Here is a 25,518-nt window from a genome sequence, read left to right as displayed (position 1 = left end):
ACTTGATTTTTTTCAATAGGTATTGATGCATAAAAGTTTGATAAGACAAGTATAGCAAAGTAAAACCTATTCTGTCATTGTTCAGTGCTAGGATTTGCTATCTTCAGAAGTAGTATTTTATACTGCATCCTGTGGTTGCTGTTGCGCTGCAAATGTATGTTAGTATATACACTGATAAAAATTAAACGCAAAACTTGTTTGTCCCCCCCCCCCCCCCTCCTTTTCATGAGCTGCACGCAAAGATCGAAGACTTTTTTTCTATATACACAAAAGGCCTATTTCTCTCAAATATTATTCACAAATCTGTTTAAATCTGTGTTAGTGAGCACTTCTCCTTTGCCAAGTTAATCCATCCACCTCACAGGTGTGGCATATCAGGATGCTGATAAAGAAAGTATGATTATTGCACAGGTGTACACACGTTAGGCTGGCCACAATAAAGGGCCACTCTAAAATGTGCAGTTTTATCACACAGCACAATGCCACAGATGTTGAAAGTTTTGAGGGAACTTCCAATTGGCATGCTGACTGCAGGAATGTCCACCAGAGCTGTTGCCCGTGAATTGAAAGTTAATTTCTCTACCATAAGCCATCTCCAACGGCATTTCAGAGAATTTGGCAGTACATCCAACCGGCCTCCACTGTAGACCAACGTGTAACCACACCAGCCCAGGACCTCCACATCCAGCATCTTCACCTCCAAGATCGTCCAGCCACCCGGACAGCTGCTGCAACAATCTGTTTGCATAACCAAAGAATTTCTGCAGAAACCGTCTCGGGGAAGCTCATCTGCATCCTCGTTGTCCTCATCGGGGTCTCCACCTGACTGCAGTTTGTTGTCTTAACCGACGAGTGGGCAAATGCTCGCATTCAATGGCGTCTGGCTCTTTGGAGAGATGTTCTCCAAGGATGAATCCCCATTTTCTTAGATCTTTGAGTTCAGCTCATGAAAAATGGGGGCAAAAACAAATGTTGCGTTTTTTTTTTTTTATAATTTTGTTCAGTATATGTGCATTTCAGGCAGTGCATTTACCATATGGCTATTGTCAGGAGTAATAAAGTTTGAGTGGATGGACGTAAGGAGAACTATAAAGGTTTCAGTGTTCCTGACAGAAATGTGTGTGTGGTAACCACAGAAATGTAAAGGTAGTCTAGCTGCAAATGTTTCCCTAATACTCCTGGCTTGTATTAGGTGGTTTAAAGCAGAGCTCTGCCCCCCCCCCCTCCAAAAAAAATTCAGCAGCTACAGTATGTATGTACTCTTACTATTAGGGCACTTACCTCTCCAAGCATCCAGCGGTGTCCTCACCTGGGCCAATTCTTGAATCTGCTCTTGGTTGCTGCCTTTCGGCTTCACAGCCAGTTTCCTACTGCGCATGAGCGAATCGCACTGCACTCTGTGTATGGGCTCGGGGGGGGCGAACTTCAGGCTCACTTAGCTTTTTGCTGTACATGTTAAACCCCAAACCCCCCCCCAAAAAAAAAGGTGCCAAATGTGGCAGCGGAGCGGGGAAGGAGGCAGGTAAGCGGAGCTTCCCCTTTGGGTGGAGCTTTACAATTGCATTTGAATACTGTGACTTTAGTTTGTAGTAGAGACTGGAATTGAGATAAGCTGGCCATACATTAATATTTTTTTTTGTTCAGCATGCAAGCTGAAAAAAAAAAAATCCTCCGTCCACTGTACAGCATAGGTTTAATCTTCTGCTGGGCCTAATTTCAACTTCAGCTTTAAAAACAAGAAATGTCAGGCAGGAAGTAGCTGATGGGCTACCCTCCCGGGAATATCAGCTGGCTCTGAGGAATCCATAATTTTTTTTCTAGGCTTTTTTTTTTTCTATTTCCACCTGGTGACCTGGCCTATAATAAACTTCCTGTTAATAGAGTTGCTACATTCACACTGCTTTCCTGTGTTAAAAAAAACTGTTGCAGCAAATTGGCCTGGCGTGTGCCACTGTGCAGAATGACCTGTTTCAGGTCTATGTCTCATCCATACCAGTTTCCTATTTCAGAGTGAAAGAGAAACTGGTGCAGGTTTTGTGACTAATATATTTAGAGATTTGTCAGTTTTCAGTGCAGATCCGCAGCAGACCCAGCCTCAGGTACAGGATTTTTAGTCAGTAGATTTTTATGAACAGAGCCTGCACTCAGCTGGTGGGGGAGTCTGAAATGGAAAAAGGAATGCATGCAACTCCAGCTGTACTGTTCTGTGCTGTATCTAGCTCAGAACAGGGAGCAGATCAGTCCTGATCAACAAAAGGGATTGTGCCCCTTTGTTTAGGAGTTGCATTTGCTCCAATTTTTAAGTTTAGAAAAGTGATGCGTGATTATGCTTGGTTTACTTTGTTCTCTCAACTGTATTGATGGAGGAGCAACATAGGCTTGGACACCAGCATTGTCAACCTAGGTAGAGGCTAGTCTTAGATGGACTTTACTTAAGTGACTAACCTATTTCAGCCAAACTCCAGCTAACCATTTTGTAAGCAGTTTCTGCAGCAGCTTTTTTTTTTTTTTGTTTTCACTTTTGGAATTAGGGTATTTATGTAAAAAAAAAACTGTCAATAGTAAATGGTTATTTCTCTTTTGTTAATTAACTGGCACAGCTCCTGATCTTCTATACCATTCGGTTTTACTGCCCCCCTGCAGGAGTAGGATACTAGGCAGAAGTCTGCCTAGTCAGGAGTAAGGACCTAGTTCCTTGCTGGGATCTCTGGTCCTGGCAATTTTTTCTTTTTAGATAGTATTTTTTTTTTTCTACTGAATTTTTTCCTGTGAGATCTACAATCAACTGCCAGACTGGGTGTTGACTGGATAATCTAGATCCAGTGGTCACTTCAGTCTAGCCAGCGAGCAAGCGCAGACTTCAGCTCCGCGCTAGGTCTTCCGTGACGTAGCCCCACCCGACTGGGACTGGCCTGCGAGGTAAACTCCTCGTGAGGTTGCATATGATTGGGTCTTGGCCCAAGTCGCAGCGTTCCTCCTTGCTGACAGCCCCCCATTTCAATGAAGAGGAGGTTCTGTCTAGAGCAGTGCCTGCCTGGTTTTTGGTATGGTAACGGTCCCACCTCTCCCCCTGGAGGGTTTTGGGGTGGATGTGTGGGCCTCTCCATGGGACGGTCGGACCCCTGGGTTCCCCTCATTCCCATTAGGCACCCCCCTCATCAGTCTGGTGGTCCCGGTGTGCCATCCACCGCCTACGGTGGGGGCAGGGTACTGTTCTGGCGAAGGGGGGGGTGCGCCGCTGGAGGCCGGGCGATCGGCTGTGGAAGAGAGGCTCTACCTGGTGGGGGGCTCCTGCCAGGCCCCCCCCCCACCCCTTCTGCCTGTGCCGTTTTTTTCTGAGGCCTAGGGATCCCTCCTGAGTCCCTGTGAGCCTCCTGGTGCCGCCATTTTCTTGTAGCCTGTGTACTTAATGCACTGCAACCATGTTTGTGTAGCCCAGCAGCCATTTTTTGGTGGTTTGCCATTGAAAATAGCGGCAGCCATGACAGTGGAGCCCACTGGGCTATGATTTTGGCAGTGGGAGCCCCTCATCCCCTGGTGCTGACTTCTGGATCTTTTCATTTCCTGATCGCTGTTCGTGCAGTGCAGATTCTCCTGGTAGCTGCAGTGCCTGGTTTCTGCAGGGTGGTGAGTCTGGTGCAATCCTCTCCCTCTACCGAGGATCGTTTGTTCGGTGGCTGGCAACCGGGTAGGCTGCCAGAGCGATGGGGGTTGTCCCTTTAGCAGTGTGTTACACTTGGTTGTGGGTTCTCCCTGGTGACTCATGGAGTCTTTGGAGCACATCTCCCCACCTGATCCACTCTCTGAGGCTTCGGGGGCCCATCCATCCATCGATGCACTGACAGCGGTCCTGGAGTCCTTGGTGTCCAGGGTGGAGGTGGTTTTTGGGCGACGGGCTGGAAAAAAGCGCCCCCTGCCTCACCTGTCTCCTCAGATCCAGGATCTGATTCGACTGCCGCAGGCGTGGGTCACCCTGCATGGGTCTGCGACCACGCACCCTGAATCCTCAGATGGTGAGGAGGATTCCTCCACTTCTGCAACAGAGTACGAAAATGCACTGGTGGACGCACTGATTGTAGCTTTGCGTGAGACCTTTAAAAATAGAGGACGCAGCTGAAGCTGTGGCGGAGGCGCAGGTTTCCTTTTGGCATTCACAAGCCATCCAGAATGGAGAAGGTGTTCCCTTTCCCCTCCTATTTTGACAGAATTGTCACTAAATAAATAGTGGGGGATACGATTTTGCTAGGCGATACCCTTATGAGGAGTCCCTTTTAAGAAGCGGACTGTTCCACTGGTGGTGGCCCTCCAGTTTCCAGATTAAACAAGGTACCCATGATTCCGGTTGAAGAGAAAATGTACACCCTGGCTGGTTTGGCACTGAGGCCGATATTCACCATTACCCTGGTGTTGCATACTCTGACCAAATAGGCTTGGCTTTTGCGCCGTGACCTGGAGGGGGGGGGGGGTGAGTTGCTCCCCCCTGCCTTTTGCTGAATTTGTGGACCAGCTGGTCCAGGGGCTGCAGTTTATCTGTAATGTCTTTTTGGATGAAGCTCCCCTAGTGGCTCGGAGCCCTACTGGGCCTCTTCTGGAGGATCCAAGTGAACTTGGTCTGGCAAGTCTCCAGACCTGCGGACAAGGACCTTCAGCCTGAAGGTGCGCCCTCACCGTATCTGGGGTGGGGGGACGTCTTTGTTGGTTCCTGGACCCGTTGCCTCCCCTGGTACAAGTCGGGGGGCCACAAGGTCATTTCGGTCTGGTTACAAGATCGAGTTTCGTTCTCACCCTCCAGTAAGGTTCTTCCTTCTAACGTGCTACTGTCCCCGGTCCACTTACAGGCTCTTTTTGGGCGGGTGCAAGACCTTTCACTTCAAAGGACGATGGTCCCGGTTCCGACTTTGGAACGTTTTCGGGGGTTTTACTCAAACCGGTTTACAGTCCCCTGGAAGGAAGGCAAGGTGCATCCAATTCTGGGCCTCAAGGCGCTGAACCACTTTGTGCGGGTGCAGAATTTCAGACTGGAGTCCGTTCGCACGGTGGTGGCTTCCCTGCATCAGGGGGATTTTTCTTGCCTCCAACATCAAGGACGCTTACCTTCACATTCCAATAAGTGTCAGTCTCCAGTACTTCCTCCGCTTTGCTGTGAGAGAGTAACATTATCAGTTTGTGGCATTACCCTTTGGTCTCGCTTTTTTTCCTTGGGTCCTCACAAAAGTGTTTGCCCCGGTGCTAGCATTGTTACCCCAATGGGGGATCGCGGTACTGGGCTATTTGGACAACCATCTTCTGCGAGCGGAGTCTCCTACTGCTCTGGTGGAAAACCTAGGAATCGCCATATGAGCTTGAGTGTTTGGTTGGATTCAGTCTGCTCTGGTTCCATCCACAAAGCTGGACTATGTGGGTCTAGCTCTAGACTCCGCCTTAGCCAGAGTGCTTCTTGCTCTGGACAAACTCCAGAAACTGCAGGCTGTAATTCGTCTCCTGTTGTCCAGCAGATGGTCATTCCTCCAGACTCGCATGCGGGTGCTGGGCCTGATAGTGTCTACCTTCGAGGCGGTTCCGTTTGCACAGTCAGTTCCATATGAGGTCCCTGCAAGGGAAATTCTGGCCAAATGGGACAATAACCTGCAGTCTCTGGACAATCCGATCCAGGTGAGCCCCTGATATGGTGGCTTCGTACTTGGGCTAGGCAAATCCTTCTCCCCTTGTATTGGACAGTGGTCACCAGGGATGCCAGCCTGTCCGGCTGGGGAGGCGTCCTTGGCAAAATTTCTGTTGAGGGGCTCTGGACACAAAGTCCAGACTACCGATCAATGTCTTGGTACTCTGAGCGATCAGACTGTGCCTGGAACATTGGACAGATCGTCTACAGGGATGTCCAGAGTGCATTCAATCGCGCAGTGCCACAGCCGTGGCTTATGTCAATCACCAAGGGGGCACAAGAAGTGTCCTGGCAGCTCTGGAGGTAGCTGGCATTTTAAGGTAGGCAGAATGGTTCATTCCAGCCCTCTCCGCCATACACATTCCTGGGATGGAAAGCTGGCAGGCAGATTACCAGTCCACAGGCGGTGGACCAAGGGGAGTGGTCCCTTCATCTGGAGGTGTTTCATCAGTTGTTTCTGGTGGGGCATCCCCGAGGTAGATCTGTTGGCGTCCCAGCTGAACAGAAAGGTGCAGAGGTTTGTGGCTTGGTCATGGGATCCTCTGGCGGACGCCACGGATGCGCTTGTGGCCCCGTGGGGTCAGTATCGTCTGATTTAAGCCTTCCCTCCTCTCAAGCTTCTGACAAGATTTCTACGCAGGATTGAGTCAGAAGGGATTCCGGTCATTTTAGTGGCCCGGGACTGGCCTCACCGGGCTTGGTACATAGATCCTCCCTAAGAGGAAGCTTCCAAGGACCAATCTTCCATCCTGCTTTACAGCCACTAAAGGATAAAGGTTTATCTGAGTCGGTGATTCCAACGCTGTTAAAAGCTAGGTAATCTACTGCTAGGAAAATCTACCATCATACGTGGAAGACGTACATTGCGTGGTGTGAGTCTCTTGGGGTTCATCCTCGCTCTTTTTTTCGGTGGCTCGGATCTTGACCTTCCTCCAATGGGGGGGTTGAGCAGAAACTGGCCTTGAGTACTATCAAGGGTGTCGGCCTTAGCGGTCTTCTTTTAATGGCCCTTGGCCACATACTCATTGGTGTGTTTTTTTTTCTCCAGGGAGTTAGGCACTTGACCCCTCCAGTGCGATCTGTTGCTACCTTGGGACCTCAATTTGGTGCTCTGTCCTCCAGAAGCCTCCTTTTGAGAATCTGCAGGAGATTCCCCTGCTTACGCGGTCCCAGAAGATGGCTTTTTTGGTGGCTTTTAACTCTGCGTGCAGGATGTCAGAGTCGGCGGCGTTACCCTGTCGTTCACCTTACTTGGTGGTTCAGTGATAAGGTGGTTCTTCGTTCCTGTCTGTTGTTCCTTCCTTAGGTTGGCTCTGATTTTTCATTTGAATAAAGACATTGTGTTGCCTTCCCTGTGTCCCAGGCCAGAACATCCAAAGGAAATTGCTTTGCATGCCTTGGATGTGGTCCGGGCGATTAGGGTGTACCTGGCGCTACGGAGTCTTTTAGGAAATCAGACTCCCTATGTGTGCTTACGGATGGGCCTCGGAAGATGGGCCATCGTCTGTCTGATCCAGATGGATCAGACAGACGATAATTCAGCCCTATTCTATCAGGGGTCAGGTTCCTCCTTTCCCTGTCAAGGCGCACTACACGGGTGATCAGTGCCTCCGGGGCCTTCCGTCATCAGGCGTCAGTGACTGCGGTTTGCAAGGTGGCCACCTGGTCGTCGCACACTTTTTTACAAAAGTTCTATAAAGTGGATGTGTTGGCATCTGCGAATGCTTTATTCGGCCACAAGGTTTTGCAAGCTGCTGTTTAGAGGTCCTGGTCCTCTTTGAGGGTGTATTGTTTTTATTCACGTAAGCTCCAGTTTTGGTTAAGCTCCTGTTAACCTGGTTGGCTATAGTTTTAGCCTTGGAAGTTTTTTTTTCCGCTGTTCCAACCCCTCATGTTTAACACTGCTTTGCTTTGGGACGTCCCAGTGGTTCAGAAGATCAGGAGCTGTCCGTCAATGAACGAAAGAGAGAAAATGGGATTTTTAACTTACTGTGAAATCCATTTCTCTATCGTTCATTGACGGACGCAGTCTTCTGATCTTCATATCAGTAGGGTTATGCTGCCCATTACAGGAGTAGGACACTAGGCAGAAAAAATTCTGGCTACACCTATAGGCAGTCTCGGGGTATACCCTCTCTCTCCCTGCTATAGGATGTTAATTGTATTCTGGATTCTCAGGAGTAAGGACATAGTTCCTTCCTGGGATCTCTGGTCCTGGCAAAGTTGTTTGTTTGTTTTTATTTTTTTTTTCTCTGGATTTTTTTTCCTGTGAGATCTACAAGCAAGTATGCTGGATCTGGGCGATGGGCTGGATATACAGATCCAATGGTCACCCCAGCCGGTAAACAAGCATGCGCAGACCTTGACTTCGCACTGGGTCGGCCGAGACCTATTCCCACTGTCGCATACGAACAGGTCTAGGCCTGAGTTGCAGCGTTCCTAGTGGGCCGACAGCCCCCCACTTCAGCGGAGAGGGGTTCTGTCAGGAGATGGTGCCCGCCTGTTCCTGGTATGGTGAGTAAATGTCCTCCCCTGGTGGGTTTTGGCGAGGATGCAGGTCCCTTCCTAGATGGTCGGACCCTCACAACAGGTTCCCCTCTGTCCTGTCACGCACCCCCCACCTACCTGCCCCCCCTTCTCACTACTGGGGCTATTGGGATGTTTGTAACTACTCCTGGGGCTGGGTCCAAGCTTCAGACCGCTGGTGACGGCCGCCCGATCGTGCAGGGGGGGGGGGGGGTTCTACCTGTGGCTCCAGGGCCCACCTTCCAATTAATCCCTTCCAGGAGGCTGGGGGGTCCCCACGAGGGTCCTCAGTAGCTCTGCAGGCCACGTGGGGCCTCCATTTTCTTGTAACCCATGTGCTCTGCATGAATCGGTGGCCATCTTGGTACGCCCGGCGCCATTTTGCAGTAGTTTTCGGATAGGAATCACTTAATGGGATTAATGGAGGTGATATTCTGGGTGTAGCCCCTCCCTATACCCTGGTGCTGATCATCAGTTCCTTCTTTCTTGATCAAGATCGCTGCTGACATGTGCTGTTCTCTCCCCCCCTCCCTCTCCCCCTTCGTGCGAGATCAAAAATCAGTTCGCATGACGGTGGCTTCCCTACAGCAAGGGTACTTCCTGGCCTCCATAAACATCAAAGATGTCTACCTTCACATCCCGATATGTGCAGGACACCAACGATTTCTCCCTTTTTTTGCCGTGGGAGAGGATCACTATCAGTTTGTGGCGTTACCCTTTGGTCTCACCTCTGCTCCTCGTGTCTTCACAAAGATGTTTGCTCTGGTCCTGGCGCTGTTGCAACAGTGGGGGATATCGGTCCTGGGTTACTTGGACGATCTGCTTCTACGTGCGGAGTCTCCCACGGTGCTGGAAACCAATTTTGGCAATCGCCATGAGAACTCTGGAGGAGTTTGGGTGGATTCTAAATCTTCAGAAGTCGTCTTTGGTCCCTTCCCTGAGACTGGACTATGTGGGCCTGACTTTGGACTCGTCATCAGCCAGGATGTTTCTTTCTCCGGAAAAACTCCAGACTGTGATTCAGCTGTTGCTGTCCAGCAAGTGGTCGTCCCTTGGACCTGTATGAGAGTTCTGGGACTGAAGGTGTCCTTTTGAGGTGGTCCCCCCTTCACTCAATTCCACACGAGGATCCTCCAGAAGGAAATCCTTTTCAAATGTAGCAATAATACAATTTCCCTGGGCAATAAGATCCAGCTGAGCCAGATGACCAGGGAGTCCCTGATATGGTGGCTTCGGTCCCCGATGTTCAAGCAAGGGAAATCCTTCCTCCCTGTATATTGGATGATTGTCACCACGGATGCCAGTCTGTCCGTGTGGGGAAGGGGTTTTTGGCAGGTTGTCTGGTCCCTGGAAGAATCTAGGTTACCGATCAATATTCTGGAGCTGAGAGCAATCATGCTTTGCCTAATCCAATGGACCGAGCACCTGCAGGGTTGTCCAGTGCGCATTCAATCGGACACTGGCACGGCCGTGGCTTATGTCAATCACCAAGGGGGGCACCAAAAGTGTCCTTGCGGCCTTGGAAGTGGCTTTTGAAACCCAGGGGCTGGACAGGGGGTTAGTCTACTTCAGTAATTCCTACTCTGCTTAAAGCGAGAAAAGCAACTTCTAGGAAGATCTATTATCGTACGTGGAAGTCGTATGTTGTGTGGTATGAGTCACTTGGGGCTCTTCGCTCTTACTCTGTGGCTCGGGTCTTCACTTCAACGGGGAGTTGATCAAAAGTTGGTCTTGAGTACCTTCAAGGGTCAGGTCTCGGCCTTGGCAATCTTCTTCCAAAGGCTATTAGCCACCCATTCCCTGGTGCATAGCTTCATCCAGGGGGTGCGACACTTGGTATCTCAGGTGCGATCTCCGTTGCCACCTTGGGACCTTAATTTGGTGCTGTCGGTTCTCCTCCCAGAAAACTCCTTTTGAAAGTATTCAGGAGATTCCCCTGCTTACCTTGTCCCAGAAGGTGGCCTTCTTGGTGGCTATTACTTCTGCTCGCAGGTTTTCCGAACTGGTGGCGTTGTCCTGACGTTCTATCTGGTGGTTCACAGGGATAAAGTGGTACTTCGTTCCGATCCGTCCTTCCGAAGGTGGTTTCCAGTTTTCACTTAAATGAGAACATCGTGTTACCCTCTTAGTGTTCTAAGCCAAAACATTTTAAGGAATTTTGCACTGCATACTTTGGATATGGTTTGGGCAATCGCTGTGTACTTGGCGACTACGGAGTCTCTTCGGAAGTCTGATTTGCTCTTTGTACTTACGGATGGCCCAAAAAAAGGGCTGCCTGCATCTGCTGCGACTATTTCCAGATGGATCAGACAGTGGTGCAGGCTTATTCAATTAAGGGTCCGGTTCCTCCTTTCTCTTATGCCGCATTCTACTTGGGAGCTTAGTGCTTCCTGGCCTTTTCGCCATCCGGCATCTGTGCTTCAGGTTTGCAAGGCGGCTACCTGGTTGTCTGTTCATATCTTCACAAAATTTTATAAGATGGATGTGCTGGCATCTGCAGATGCCTCTTTTGGCCGCAGTTTTGCAGGCTTCTTTTTAAGGGGGTTTCTTAGTCTCCCTTTAGGGTGTTTACGTTTTTTTTCAGGTTGGTCTCCTCTTGTTCGAATGAGTCCTATGTTGCCTGGTTGGCTATGGTTTAGTCTTGGACTTATTTTTAGACTGTTCCCACCCCTTATTTTATGGCACTGCTTTGGGACATCCCTACTGATATGAAGATCGGAAGACTGCATCTGTCAATGAACGATAGAGAAAATTGGATTTTTGTCTCACCATAAAATCCTTTTCTCTGAAGTTCATTGACGGGACGCAGTACCTACCCACTATTTTGAGTTGAGTTGGTATTCTTTTCTCTGACACTGCTTTGATACAAAACTGACATCCTATAGCAGGGAAAGACTGCCCATAGGCGTAGCCAGAACTTTTTTTCTGCCCAGTGTCCTACTCCTGTAGGGGGCAACATAACCCTACTGATATGAAGATCAGAAGACTGCGTCCGTCAATGAACTTCAGAGAGAAGGATTTTCCGGAAAGACCAAAATCCAATTTTTCATTGACGGACACAGCACCCTCCCCTTTGTGGAGTTGTAAATCTTCTGACACTGCTTTTAACAAATCTGAGTACCTATAGCAGAGAGGGAGCATATCCCCCTGGGAATGACCATAGGCATAGCTAGACTTTTTTTTTTTTTTTTTTTTTTTTTTTTTTTTTTTTTTTTTTGTTCTGCCTAGTGTCCTATTCCTGTAGGGGGCATTGTAACCCAATGGTTAAGAAGATCAGGGGCTGTGTCCGTCAACATCAGAGAAATGGATTTTACGGTAAGTCAAAAATCCAATTTTTCAACCCTCTAACTTCTGCTGTTGCCAAACAGCTTGGTCTGTTGGAGGGAAGCTACATTTCTGACTTGTTGGATCACCAGGAAATAAAACTGTTACAGGGGGGACTTTGAAAAACAGACTGCTGTGTTAATGCTATTGGCAGACTGCATAATAGTTTTTTTTTTTTTTTCTGCACTCAGTTCCGCTTTAATTTTTTAACTTCCCACATGGTAAAACTGTTTTACTTTTAGCATTCAAGCTGGTGTCTCTTTCTGGTTGGGAGGTGTCTTGCATTTTTAAAAAAGGCACTGTTCACTTTTTTGCTATTTATTTATTCTTTTATTTTTTACTTTATTGAAATTTCTATGCATCATCCCATCTGATGATTGACAGAAACAGACGGGCACATACTGACTTCAGGTGAGCAGATCCAGTGGTTGAAAAAGTATTCATGCCCCTTGAAATTTTCCACATTTTTGTCATGTTACAACCAAAAACGTAAATGTGTTTTATTGGGATGTTATGTGATTAGACCAACACAAAGTGGCACATAATTGTGAAGTGGAAGGAAAATGATAAATGGTTTTAAAAAATTTTCACAAAAATATATGTGAAGAGTGTGGCATGCATTTGTGTTCAGTCCCCCTAAGTCAATACTTTGTAGAACCATTTTTTGCAGCAATTACAGCTGCAAGTCTTTGGGTATGTCTCTACCAGCTTTGCACATCCAGAGTGACATTTTTGCCCATTCTTCTTTGCAAAATAGCTCAAACTCTGTCAGATTGGATTGAGAGCATCTGTGAACAGCAATTTTTTTAAATCTTGCCACAGATTCTCAATTGGATTTAGGTCTGGACTTTGACTGGGTCATTCGAATACATGAATATGCTTTGATCTAAACCATTCCATTGTAGCTCTGGCTGTATGTTTATTGTTTAGGGTCCGTTGTACTGCTGGAAGGTGAACCCTTTCGCCCCAGTCTCAGCCTTTCGCAGACTCCAAAAAGGTTTTCTTGTAACATCTCCCTGTATTTGTCTCCATCCAGCTTCCCTGTCTCTGCTGAAGAAAAGCATCCCCACAACATGATTTTGGCACCACCGTGTTTCACCTGTTTTCAGGGTGATGTGCAGTGCTAGTTTATCCCCACAGTGTGACCAGAGCATCTTCTTCCACATGTTTGCGGTGTCCCCCAAGTGGCCTCTCTTATGGCTTTCTTTCAACAAAGGCTTTCTTCTTGCCACTCTTCCATAAAGGCCAGATTTGTGGAGTGCACGATTAAGTTGTCCTGCGGACAGATTCTCCCACCTGAGCTGTGAATCCCTGCAGCTACTCCAGAGTTACCATGGGCCTCTTGGCTGATTCTCCTTTCCTGGCCTGTTAGTTTTGGTGGGACGGCCATGTCTTGGTAGGTTTGGAGTTGTGCCATGTTCTTCGTTTTCTGATGGATTACAGTGCTCCATTAGATGTTCAAAGCATGGGGGGGGGGGGGGGGTTGTTTTTAATACCCTCACCCTGCTTTAAAAGTCTCCACAACTTTATCCCTGACCTGTCTGGTGTGTTCCTTGGCCTTCATGATGTGGTTTGTTCACTAAGGTTATCTAACATACCTCTGAGGGCTTCACAGAATGGCCATGTTTATACTGACATTAAATGACACTCTATTTACGAATTAGGTGACTTCTGAAAGCAATTGGCTCCACTAGATTTGAGTTGGGGGTATCAGAGTAAGGGTCCTTTCACACGGTCCGCCTCCGTCGGAATCTGTGCTGCTCAGCAGGGGAATGATCCGCCGATCCCCGCTGAGCAGGCAGGTGACAGCGCCCTCTCCACTCTGTGTGTGGAGAGGGAGGTGTCAGAGCCCTGCTGCTCTCTATGGGGGAATCGGATGAGAACGGACCGCCTGTCCGCTCTCATCCGATCCCATCCAATCCCCTGGACGGATGGAAAATAGGGTATTCATTTGTCCGGATTTCACGGATCGGAAATTGGATAGCAGCGGGTGTCAGCGGAGATGTCTCCGCTGACATCCGCTGCGCCATAGGGATGCCTGGAGGATCCAATCAAATCCCCCTAAAAGCTGACAGGCGGATCTGATTGGATTGTTTGTGTGAAAGGGGCCTTAAGGGGGCTGAATACAAATGCACTCCACACTTTTCAGATATTTATTTGTAAAAACAATTTGCAAACCATTTATAATTTTCCTTCCACTTCACAATTCTGTGCCACTTTGTGTTGTATCACATAAAATCCCAATAAAATACATTTTAAATTTTGGTTGTAACATGACACTGTGGAAAATTTCAAGGGGTATGAATACTTTTTCAAGGCACCGTATGCTGAATATTTTTGCACCTCACTGCTCAGCACCTCTCTGCTCTGTTGTAATTGAACAGGACACATGAAAATGCTTTTTGTTGCATACTGTGTGAACAGGCCCTTTTTTACGGTCTTGTCTGAATCTAAACAACTTGCCAGTTGGGTTAAGAAGGGCTGCATTTTTTCAGTAGAAATTCCAATACAAAGAAAGTAATACATTTTTTTTTGTGTGCGTTTGATCCTGTGCACCCGCTCCTGCACAGCTGTCAAATTTTGACATGACAATCAGCCACTGCATTCACCTCCTTAAGCAGTTTACATGAATGTCGCCTGCATGCAGTAAGGGTGCCAGGCCCAAGTTGAGGAAAAAAAATTGTTTTAACATTTGTGCCTTCTAACGTGATTGCAGTAGAATGCTGTTCTATTGCGTTTTGACCTTTAGACATACTTGTGCTTTGTTCTTGCAGGGACCGAAGAGCAGAAGCAGCTTGTGATTGGTGGTGAAGCTTGTTTATGGGGTGAATTTGTGGACGCTACAAACCTCACACCACGACTATGGTATGTTTGCCTGTTACATTGTTTATTTAGAATTCATGAATCTACACATACATTGCAATGTTTAAGGGTCCATTCACACTAGCGCGACTTGTCAGGCGACTTAGTCACCTGACAAGTCGCGGTAGGTCGCTCGCCATTGAATAGTACAGGACCCGTTCTAATAGGAGCGACACAAGTCGCTCCGACTTAGAAAAAGGGTCCTGTACTACTTTGGGGCGACCTGGAGGCGACTTGCATTGACTTCAATTATATGAAGTCCGTGCAAGTCGCACCGAGGTTGCGGTGCACGCTGTGCACCGCGACTTCACAGGTCGCCCCACAAAATCCTGTCGCGGCAGTGTGAATGGGCTGTAAAGGGTTAGGTCACCTTTTTCAAAGAAGATGGAAATGTGAACGGACTCTTAACACCCTCCTCACCCTTGCAATCCCCACTGCATGTACCTTTTTTTATAAGATCCCCATCTTCTGCCACCCTCTGCAACAGCTGTAATTTTCCAGCACTCTAAAAACATCACTACACAGCACCGAAGACTGTGTGACAGCATAATGCTCATTGGCCAGAACTGGCCACATGACTGCACTGAGCAATAAAAATTTTAAATCTGCTTTAGGGGGGGGGGAGGGGGAGAGACTTTAATGTGCATTAGTATGGGAGTTAGACTGGTGTTTTACAAGTGTTATTGATGCTTTAAAAATGCTTCCCAAATGCCCTGTGCCTGTTTTTGACTTGTTTGATGCGTGTTAAAAGCGGTCTACAAATGTTTTTTTATTCTTCCTTTTTTTTTTTTTTTTTTTTTTTATGGGAAGTGACACGACAGGAAAACACTTTGAGATGTGGTTTGTCATGGTGAATGTTTCCTGTGCATACTCCATTAGCAGGGAAGGCAGCAACATGGATTCCTTTACTATTCTTTCTCATGTTTGGCCGCCTACAGATGTATGAGAAATTGGCTAAGCAGAGGAAGAGAAGGGCATCTAGGTGCCATTGGGTACATCCAATTTGTCTTGTAGATATTCTAAAAGGGCACTTTCATGCCCTGTGTTGTGATTTACGCACCTATCCTTAAGTTGTCAGCCGTCTTCAAGCAGCACAAACCAATGACTGCAGGACACTATACTCTCCTCTATCATTACAGGACATTGTTGGACATTATTTTTCTCGTGTGTGTGTGTGTGTGTTTTTTTTTTTTTTTTGAACATTTTTACGCACCGCAAACGCCTGCCAATGTGTTTGCAGAGCGTTACCATAGACTTTGAAAGGCTTCAAACACCTCGACTCAACATTTTGAAGCGATGTGACGCTAACGCTTTAAGTTTTGATAGTGCAAACAGCACTATGTGCTTTCCATTATATTATTTTCATAGGGGTTTCAGGAGCATCAAAAATGCCCCTCAAATGCCTGCATTCAATGCCAGTGTGAACTTAGCCTAAAGCTAAATAGTGTGAAGCTGAAATGGTATGCACTTAACTAAAAGATTTAGAAATCAAAATCCTCCACACCCCCGGCTTGCTGTTTATCAGACAAGAAGTACAAACTTTCCGTTGGAGTCTGAAAGCAAGCAGCTTCTGGTATGCTCACCAAAATGGATTGTGCTCGGAGACTCCATTGTTGTTGGTGCTCTGTATTAAATGACTGCAGTAGCCTAAGGCGGTAAATATTGTAGTTAGGTTAACATAGCAGAATGGTAAATTCCTGTTTTTGTCATGCTATAGAAACAGAATTAAATCTCCTCTCCTCTCCCACAGGCCTAGAGCAAGTGCGGTTGCAGAAAGACTTTGGAGCAGTGCAAAAGTGACCTCCGTGGCGGATGCTTATAACAGGCTGGCTGTACACAGGTGTCGTATGGTTGGGTAAGTCCTTTGAGAAAATGCAGCATAGAAAATTGTGCCTTCCTAATTGTATTACTCTAAATAATTTGTTAAACCATCATACTATGTTGTGACTCCACACCATAGAATAAAACTGACCAATGGATTGCCTGATCTAATATATATATATATATATATATATATATATATATATATATATATATATATATATTAGTGCTGTAAGTGATTGAGGAAAGGAAAGCCGATAACCAGCTTTCAAGTTAGGGGGCATTTACACTGATAATCAGGGCACTGATTGTCAATGAAGCATAGCGGTGTCTATCAGTGCTTATGAGTGCCTTCTTATCAGTGCAGCTCATCACTGCAGCCTCATCGGCACACATCAGTGAAGAAGAAAAATTACTGAATACCACCAAAAGCAAGCTCCTTTGTCTAAAAAAAAAAAATAAATGCAGTGTGTTGGATGACCGCGCAATTGTCATTTAAGGGCTCTTTCACACGGGCGTTCCGTATGTCCGTTTTTCATCCCATCCGTTTGCGGATGAAAAACGGACATAATGTATCTCTATGTAAATACGGATGTCAGCGGATGATCATTTTTTTGGAACGGAAGAGAAACCTATTTTTTCTTCCGTTCAAAAAACGTAACGGACGCAAAAACAGATGTCAGTGGTGTCATCTGCTGACATCCGTATTTACATAGAGATACATTATGTCCGTTTTTCATCCGCAAACGGATGGGATGAAAGACGGGACCGAAAGACACAAGTGTCATCCGTGTCAGTTTCAAAAAAAAAAAAAAGGACCTGATCGGGCAAAAAAAACTGAACGCCCGTGGGACAGCGCTGAAAGTTGGCCTGGCCAGGAAGGGGGTGAGTGTCCTGTAGAGGGTAATGATCGGCACTTTTTTTTTTTTCCTGGAAAGGGGGCAGGTCAGGTTCCTGGTTTTGACAGGTATCCGCTCCAACCTCCAGATCGCCGCAGTGATCCGAGCAGAAGTTCGGCTTTCCCCCCACATTGTGCTCAGAAAATTTTTTCTCAAAGTGCTTTATGACATGTTGCTGCACTTGTGGCTCCATCCATTGAAAATCAAAACAACCAGCTTGCATAAGAACATTAACCCGTTTATTTAAAAGTCATAAGATACAATCATAAAATTAAGACATCTAAACATATTCCTTAAATAAAAGGATAGTATGTAACTTGAACCTCAGCTTTTCCTCTCATAGAACTAATCCCAATGCTGGAAAGTTTACTTGCCTCTGAATGAAGATATTGCTGGCAATCATGTGGCTGATGGAAATAGGCTGAAGCTGGTGGCCATAATACCCGCTCCAAACTTGCAAGGGAGCTTGTGCAGGGATGGCTCATGGTGTCAAAGGCAGCCCAAACACAGATGACAGCTGCTGGGCTTCACAGCGCGGCCAGTATCCACCTGCTGAGGAGACGTCTCAGCCTCACGCCAGACTGGCTGAGCACAGGGAGAACTGAAAGCCGAGGAAACAGATCAACCTGACACCAGGAGATGACAGCGCTGCGGCTTGGGGCTGTGTAATATGGAGGATTCTCCCTCCTCCATATAACACAGCCCCGAGTCGCAGCACTGTCTGACAACTTCTGGTGCCAGGTTGATCTGCTTTCACGGCTTTCAGTCCTCCCTGCTCTCAGCCAGTCTGGTGTGAGGCTGAGACGTCTCCTCAGCGGGTGGATACTGGCCGTGCTGTGAAGCCCAGCAGCTGTCATCTGTTGTCGGCTGCCTTTGGCACCACGAGCCTTCCTTGCACAGGCCCTCTTGCAAGTTTTGGATCGGGTATCACGGCCGCCAGCTTCAACCTATTTTCATCAGCCACATGATTGCCAGCAACATCTCCATTCAAAGGCAAGTAAACTTTCCAGCATTGGGCTTAGTTCTAGGAGAGGAAGAGCTGAGATTCAAGTTACATACTATCCTTTCAATTAAGGAATATGTTTGGATGTCCCCTCTTTTATCATTTTTATGATTGTATCTATGACTTTTGAATAAACGGGTTAATGTTCTTAGGCAAGCTGGTTGTTTTGATTTTCAATGGATTGAGCCTCAAGTGCAGCAACATGTCATAAAGTGCTTTTTTGAGAGATTTTTTTCCGAGCATACTCCCAAGGATACTCTCCAGCTGCTATGGGGACTTGGCCTTCATTTATTCCTGTGACAAGAAACACACATTTCTGTTGGTGCCGATCGTATTGGTATTGACAATTGCGGACTTTCCCCTCAGCCTTCTGGGACACCTCACAGGTCCCAGAAGACAGCGGGATCATTCACAAAGCGTAGTGCAGTTCACTAATGTGTAGTGGGAAACCGGCTTTGGCTTGCCTGGGCCTAAAGGCGATTGAAGAATCCGCTCGGGTGATGACAGCACTGGATCCCTAGACAGGCAAGTGTCCTTGTATCAAAAGTCAGTAGCTACAGTATTTGTAGCTGCTGACTTCATTTTTTGGGAAGAGACTGGAGCTCTTCTTTAACAAATAGATTTTAGCACACATTGCCACAACACTGAAGTGTGAAGGGGACCTCAGAAAAAAGTCTGAGAATTTGAAGGTACAGCTGCCTAGAAAAACTTTTGGGTTCTGCAGTGAAGCACGCTTAAAGCATATACAGTATTAACGAAATGTTTTTAAACCCCTTTTGAAATAACTGTTTTTCGGTAGTCATTTGCCATAAAATGTGATCTGATCCTCATCTATGTCCCAACAATAAACAGTATGTTTAAGCTGGTAAAATACAAACCATTTTAATTTCTTGTCTTTATTGAACACACCCATTAAACTTTCACAGTGATGGCAGAAAAAGAAATTGAATCCTTGGCGTTAATAGCTGGTGGAACCTCCTTTGGCAGCAGTGACTTCAAGCAGGCGCTTTCGGTAGCTCTGGCTCAGACCTGCACAACGTTCAGGGGGAATTTTTGACTATTTCTATGCTACAGATCACACATTTTTGTAAGATGCTCTCTAGAGGTCATTTCACAGCATCACTATGAGGTTAAGGTTGGGGCTCTGATGGGGCCACTCTTAAAGGCACATTTCCCAAGTCACCCTCCAGGAAGGTCACATGAGAGATGGCTCCTTCTCCTACAGGAAACACAAGCATAGTTAAGTTTAAAAGGCTGCCCCTCAGTTTTCTTGTGTTTCCTGTCCTGCTTACACAAGCATGGTATTTCATCCCCTGCCCCACCTCCTCCCTCCCCCTGCGCATAGCCGGTGAGGTCATCAGGCTGCAGATACCAAACTCTGGGGGGGTGAGGGAGGAGGACTCCCCGGGGGGGGGGGGTGAGGTTCTCGGGTTGGGGATCCCCCCTCCTTCTTTAACAGGGCACACGGCGCTGGCTACCCCTATCCTTTGGGAGTGGGCTAGTGAGAGGAGTCAGGAGGCAATCCTCAGCCCTGTTCGCTTACCTCCCACCTAGAGGGTCCAAGGCTAAAGCAGGCCATGGAGGGATCCCTGCGGCCAGCCGGAGGCCGCACTGAGCCGCACGCCACCTCCCTCCTGTTGGTCTGGACACGCAGGGCTCCAGGGCGAGTCTCCAGGCGTGGGTTGCAGCAGCCAGCGGCGCCGCTGGCGTGGCGGAAGTGACGTCCCCAAGATGGCGCTGCCACCGGAAGAAGGGCGGCGGCCATCTTGGAAGGGGGCACTACCATTCAGCTAATAGGAAACAATGCCCAGCTGATTTCCAGCGGGAATTTTAAAGATATAAAGCGCCCCAGCTCACTCAAAATCGGGCTCTTCTCTGCTACTGATGGCTGCTGCATCTACCTTCCTTCCAGGCGGTCCTTATGGCGGAGGACCTGGCCCCGATACCAGAGGCTGTCGAACTTGGCCCCAGCCTGACTATGGTAAGTATAGGGAAGATTTATAGAACATTTGTCTCTCGACTGGATGCCTAAGCACATTGAGATTTCTTTGTATCCCTTTCCAGCCCTAGGCAGATCAACTACTCTTGATTGTATGTTGCTTTTTGCAAGCCAGAGTTCACATCAGCTGATGCTTTTTATGAACCACAATCTTTAAAATTTTGAGTGTCTTATCAAAGTATCTCTAAACCATGCCTCTAAACTCATCTCATTAATTGGACTCCAGGTGTGCAAACTGCTGACTCCAATTAGCTATAGTTGAAGTAATTAGGCTATGAGTGCCCTTACTGTTTCCGACACCACTGAATATTTGGGTGAGTTCAGTAAAGACACGAGAAACTAGAATTGTGTTATCAACTCAAGCACATTGTGTTAGTTTATTGTGACTTTTTTGTGTTTCAATCTTTTTATTAGACATTTTGACAAAATAGACATATTGCCAATAGTAATACAAGGCAGAAAAAAAAAAAGATTTGACAATAAGTGCAACCTCTATTAGACAGAACATATGCATGAGGAGAACACAGGAGATGAAACACACCTAAACCATAGAATAGCGTATCCAGGTACTGTTAATTGTGAGAGCAGTGTACCAAAATTCTGATTAGGCATAGGGGAATCGCACTGTCAATACCCCTAATCTCACTCTTGTAATGAAGGTACATTTCCATTTTTTTACGTAACAGATTGCAGTCTGCTCCCGGCCAAAGGCAAGAAACCCTCCCATCATATGAGGATCAGCTCACATTTTGTGTCTAACGCAGAAAACCATATATTCCATATATTCACATACTTTTTCCTTGCCACTGTATGGTACTAGAGGTCATGTCTAACTTGGGAAAATCCCTTGGATTTGTAATTGCTGACGTTTTAGGTGTTTGCATGTGGACTTTTTTTTTTAACCATTTTTATCCAAAGATGCTAAAGCACTGTGATACGCAGATGTCAGCCAGCTCATAGCGTGGTTCTACATCTCCCTTAACCTTCTTAGCGGTATTCCCGAGTGTGGCTCGGGGTTAAATTTCAGAGCCAAAAGCGGTAACCCCGAGCCACGCTCGGGGTACCGCCAGAAGCATCGCTGGATCCTGTAAAAGAGGTTTCTTACCTTGTCACCGGGATCCAGCGATGTGTTTCGGTGGTGTCTCGCGGCGGATCTTCCACCCGATCGTCTCCGTGCCCCGGCTTCCGTCTCCTGCGACCTGATGTTCGCAGGGGGGTGGAACCGGCGGCAAATTCAAATGTAAAAACACACCAAACACACTGATACTATTCAAAATAAAAAAAATAAAAAACACATTAGATTGCCCCCCAGTGCCCTTTCCTGCAGTTTTACTGTACTTTTTATGTAAATGTATATATATATGTAATTCTTGTGAGTGAGCAGCCCAAACCAACTGTATAATATATATATATATATATATATATATATATATATATATATATATATATATATATATATATAAAATGTATACAGTTGGTTTGGGTTGCTCATTCACAAGAATTACATGCAAAATAATGGTACCGCTTTCAGCACGTAAAATCCAAAAGAATCATACCACCAGGGAGGTTAAATTTGGGCTCCTCATTATGACTGGCTTCCAAGTGAAATTCTAAGCTTTGTAACTTCTACATCGGGATTTCCTGTAGCTCCAGCGGATGTTTTGGAGCAGGGCAGAGCTAATCTATTATGTCTTGCCTCCCTCAAAAGCAAAAGATCTTTGCCATTGTGGTCTATTAATTACTGATAAAAGGGAACTGTAGAATTTTATGGACCTTCTGTTGTCACACGGGGGCTGAATCAAGTGCTCCCTTATCTGATAATGGCCCCATACAGAAAAGGTGTGAACCTGCCTTACACAGGAACAGAAATATGGACCGCATTCAGACTTTCAGGGATGCGTATGAAAAGGTACTACAGTAGGACTTGCTTTTTCTCACTAAACATGCACAGGGTAAACGTCCACTTTCAGCCTGTGTAAAGCAAAGCTGTACTACTAGAACAGTTCAGGAGCCCAGATGTAGATTACATATTCCTGTTGGTTTTCTTTAAGATTTGGGTTGCAGATGTGAATCTACAGTACATTGTGCTCAGGTCATGGGGTTGTAAACTGTTGGGTTATATTCAGTAAGAAAAACAATAGTAATAGTATACAGCACATGGCAACCAAGCAGAACTAGATTTTCTGGCTTCTGAAATATTGCATAAGAGCAGACACTGTTCATGCATAGATATGAAAATATGAACATTACCAGGCAGCCTCTATACTGACTAAGATTGTGATTATTTTTTTTTTATCCCCCCCCCCCCCCCCCCCCCTTTCCAGACGTGGAATAGGAGCAGAGCCGCTCTATGTCGGAACCTGTGAAAATGAAATGAACTACTAGACAATTCTACCAGTGTGTTAATGGCTGAAGAATCGGGACAGCTGGGCCAAAATGCACTACACAGGTCAACGTGATTATTTTTTTTTTTATCCTGTAAAGATTACAAACGGATTAAGGATGATTGATTTTTTTTTTTTTTTATTAAGGTGAATGTTATGATTCCATTTTATTGTAATAAAACCTTTCCAGTATCTTGTGTGCTTCTTGTGCGTTTGTTATTTGTTTAAGGCTTCAGATACTTGGTACTTATTTACAGTTATTAGCTGTGACCATACTATGACCATATCTTATTTCAGCGCAGACTAATTAGGGGAGCTTTATATGATCACACATCTGAGTTGAGCCATATTTTTTTATTTTTTAGTTTGTTTTTGCCAGTTTTGTGATGCAATATTATGTATAAGGTTAAGCTTCTTGGCAGTGAATGACAAGATGGATAGACCGCCCCAAAGCAATAGGACATACACTTGAGTTACATATGAACATATGAAAAAGAAAACCCAAAGGGCTCATTAACCCTTTAGTATTGTGACGCATTGCAAAACAAACATTGGTGTGCGTTTTGTTAAGGTAGCCTAATTTTTGCACAAAAAAACGTTCATCTGTTTTCTCAACAGAGTGCATACAAATCCAGGAGGTCTGCTGCAGTGCAGATACTTTTAGCCACTATTGTATTAGTTTATTGTGGTGCAATTTAAAATAAATAACACCACTCTACAGTATGTGTGTTGTGGTAAGCTTTGGTAAAACATGCATGTTACTACAACACAGACTAAAGTCCCTTCTCTTTGGTTGACGCTCTTGAACAAGTTAAAGTGCTTCAGTCAGTTATCACTGCTTGGCATCGGTAACCTGAGGCGACCTGCACCCCACAAATGTCCTGGCATGAGGCCTAAAGCTGAAGTTTGATCTACTTAAGTTTGGCTACCCTTGTCCCTCCTTTCCCCTCCTCAATATGCTAATAATTTTTAACCACTTGCCACCCGCCCACAGTACATGTACTGCGGGTGGACGGCCGCTCCAGGCTAAGCAACATAATGCTTACTTCCTATTTCTCAAGTGTGATGTGCACATCCTCTGCTGATCTGGGTTGTCTTTGGCACAGCACAAGTCTGTCAGCCAGTTACAGCCAATGATTTTGGCTGTATACCTGCTGATCAGCTGTGGCCAATCCCAGCACAGACCTCTGTGTTTTTGTAATCAGAACACACAGGATCTGGCTGGCTTTTCCTCCCGGTCCATGTCAATTAGTATCCCTCCCAGCCAGTGTCAGTTAGTGCCAGATTGCCACTACATGGTCGCTCACCACCATTACTAATACAGTGTCTGACTCAGATAGTTTGGCTCAGATAATGTGAACAAAATGAGCAGGAGCAAGCTAGGCGGTGAAACTTCATCAAAAAACTTTCACTACACACCTTTAGGGGCTGTTTCTCCAGACATTACCCCTAGACACATTGAGCTTACTAATCAGTTTCTTGCCTGGCTCAGGAGTAGGACCTAGGATACCCTGCTGGGACTCCGGTCTCCGTTTTTTTTATTTTTCTTTGCAGTGTTTATTTTCTTCACTCACTATCGCTAGCTAGTCAGAGGGATCCTCCTGGAGAACTACAAGCGAAAGCCGGGCCTTGGCTTCACACTGGATAATCTAGATCCTTATGGAACCCCAGCCTGGTCTACGAGGGTGTGCAGGTTGTGGTCCGCCCAGGCCTCACCACAACGGTGCCCCGACAGATGGGAACGAGCCTGCAGAGAAATTCTTCGCTGGGATGTATCAACCTGCAACGCCCTGTGTTGCAGCGTCCCCTCTTGGCTGATGGCACTCACACCCAGGGTGGGAGGCGAGCTGTATCGGAGCGGAGGCCGCACGCTCCATGGTATTGTGAGTGATGCTACCCCCGTGTCCCTGGGACCGTCCTCTGGGGGGGGGGGGGGGTGGGTGATGTGGGCCCACTCCTGGGGATGTCAGAGCTGCGGTCTCTGTGAGGTCCCCCCTGGACGGACCCTGCCTCCCTGCTCCTTTTTGGGGGCGCTCTAGCGGCGCCCACTGCGTGGGGGGGGTGTGTAGGGCTCCTACCTTGTCCTGGGTGGCTTCCTGTAGTCGATTCCTGCGGTGGCCAGGGTCCCTTGGCTCCTGATTGTTGGCGCCGTTTTTGGCTGCCATTGGGTGAGGGCAAGCCTGGCTGCATCAGTTTAAGGGCAGCAGCCATATTTTTCATTGCTGTGTGCTTTTGGCGCCGTTTTCTGTGCCATTTTGGATGTGGGCAAGCCACATTGTGAGGGCGGCAGCCATTTTCCCTGTGCTTCCCCCTATACTTTCTATTGGCACCATGTTTGTGTAGCTCAGGGCACTGTTCGGCCTCTAGTGATTTTGGTCACTTCCTTCAGCCATCTTTCACTTGCTGCAGAGAAGCGTGGAGAGCAGTTTGTTTTCTCTCGCTCACACTGTTGGAGGATTTATTGGTCTTTTGGCCAGTTTCCTTAGACACATTTGCTTTTATCCGTTATCTGATTATATTATGGGGGCCTCCAACAGCAGCGCTGGGTCGCAGTGTGGACCGCAATCGCCTATTTAAAGGGCCAGCTATCCTTTTTTTGTATTTCTGCCAAAATGGAGTCCCAGGGTGACAATTTCCCCACTGATCTTGTTTATGCATCCGGGACATCCGGATCACCTTCCCTAGCTTTTTTATCTGCAGCCATTGAAACTTTTAGGCATCCAAAATTCATCTTGTCATGTCACAAGTTAATGTTCAAAAATGGCCGCTGCCCTCTCAGTCTTCTGATTCTGAGCCTGATATGGTTGCCACGGACACTGCCCTCCCTGAGGGATCCCTGTCCGCACATTCAGATGGTGAGGAGGATGAGTCCTCCGCTGCGCGGGAACGCGCTTTGGTTGAAGCACTTATTCGCTCAGTTAGGGAGTCTTTGCACATAGATGATGTGCCCACCCAGTTAGGTAAGCGGGTTGTCTTCGGCTCCCGAAAAGCCCAGAAGTCGGGTCAGGTTTTCCCCTGCCCCGAGGAGTTTCACGATA

The 25,518-nt window shown here is 46.8% G+C and overlaps 1 protein-coding gene across 2 annotated transcripts in view; it reads left to right on the top strand.

The window, feature by feature from the left end:
- Positions 1 to 22,593, top strand: part of LOC309555440 (beta-hexosaminidase subunit beta-like) — a 110,060-nt gene extending 87,467 nt beyond the window's left edge. For both annotated transcript variants that reach the window (XM_082257464.1, XM_082257463.1), the window contains exons 12-14: positions 14,287 to 14,377; positions 16,125 to 16,229; positions 22,421 to 22,593. In XM_082257464.1, the coding sequence (XP_082113590.1) occupies positions 14,287 to 14,377; positions 16,125 to 16,229; positions 22,421 to 22,481 (257 nt within the window). In that variant the 3' untranslated portion in view covers positions 22,482 to 22,593. The remainder of the gene's footprint in view (positions 1 to 14,286; positions 14,378 to 16,124; positions 16,230 to 22,420) is intronic.
- The last annotated feature ends 2,925 nt before the right edge of the window (positions 22,594 to 25,518 follow it).

The sequence above is a fragment of the Pelophylax lessonae genome, assembly GCF_965119305.1.
Source record: "Pelophylax lessonae genome assembly, chromosome: 1".
NCBI lineage: Eukaryota > Metazoa > Chordata > Amphibia > Anura > Ranidae > Pelophylax > Pelophylax lessonae.
The sequence above is the reverse complement of the archived record's forward strand: the minus strand, read 5'-3'. Positions and strand labels throughout refer to the sequence as shown.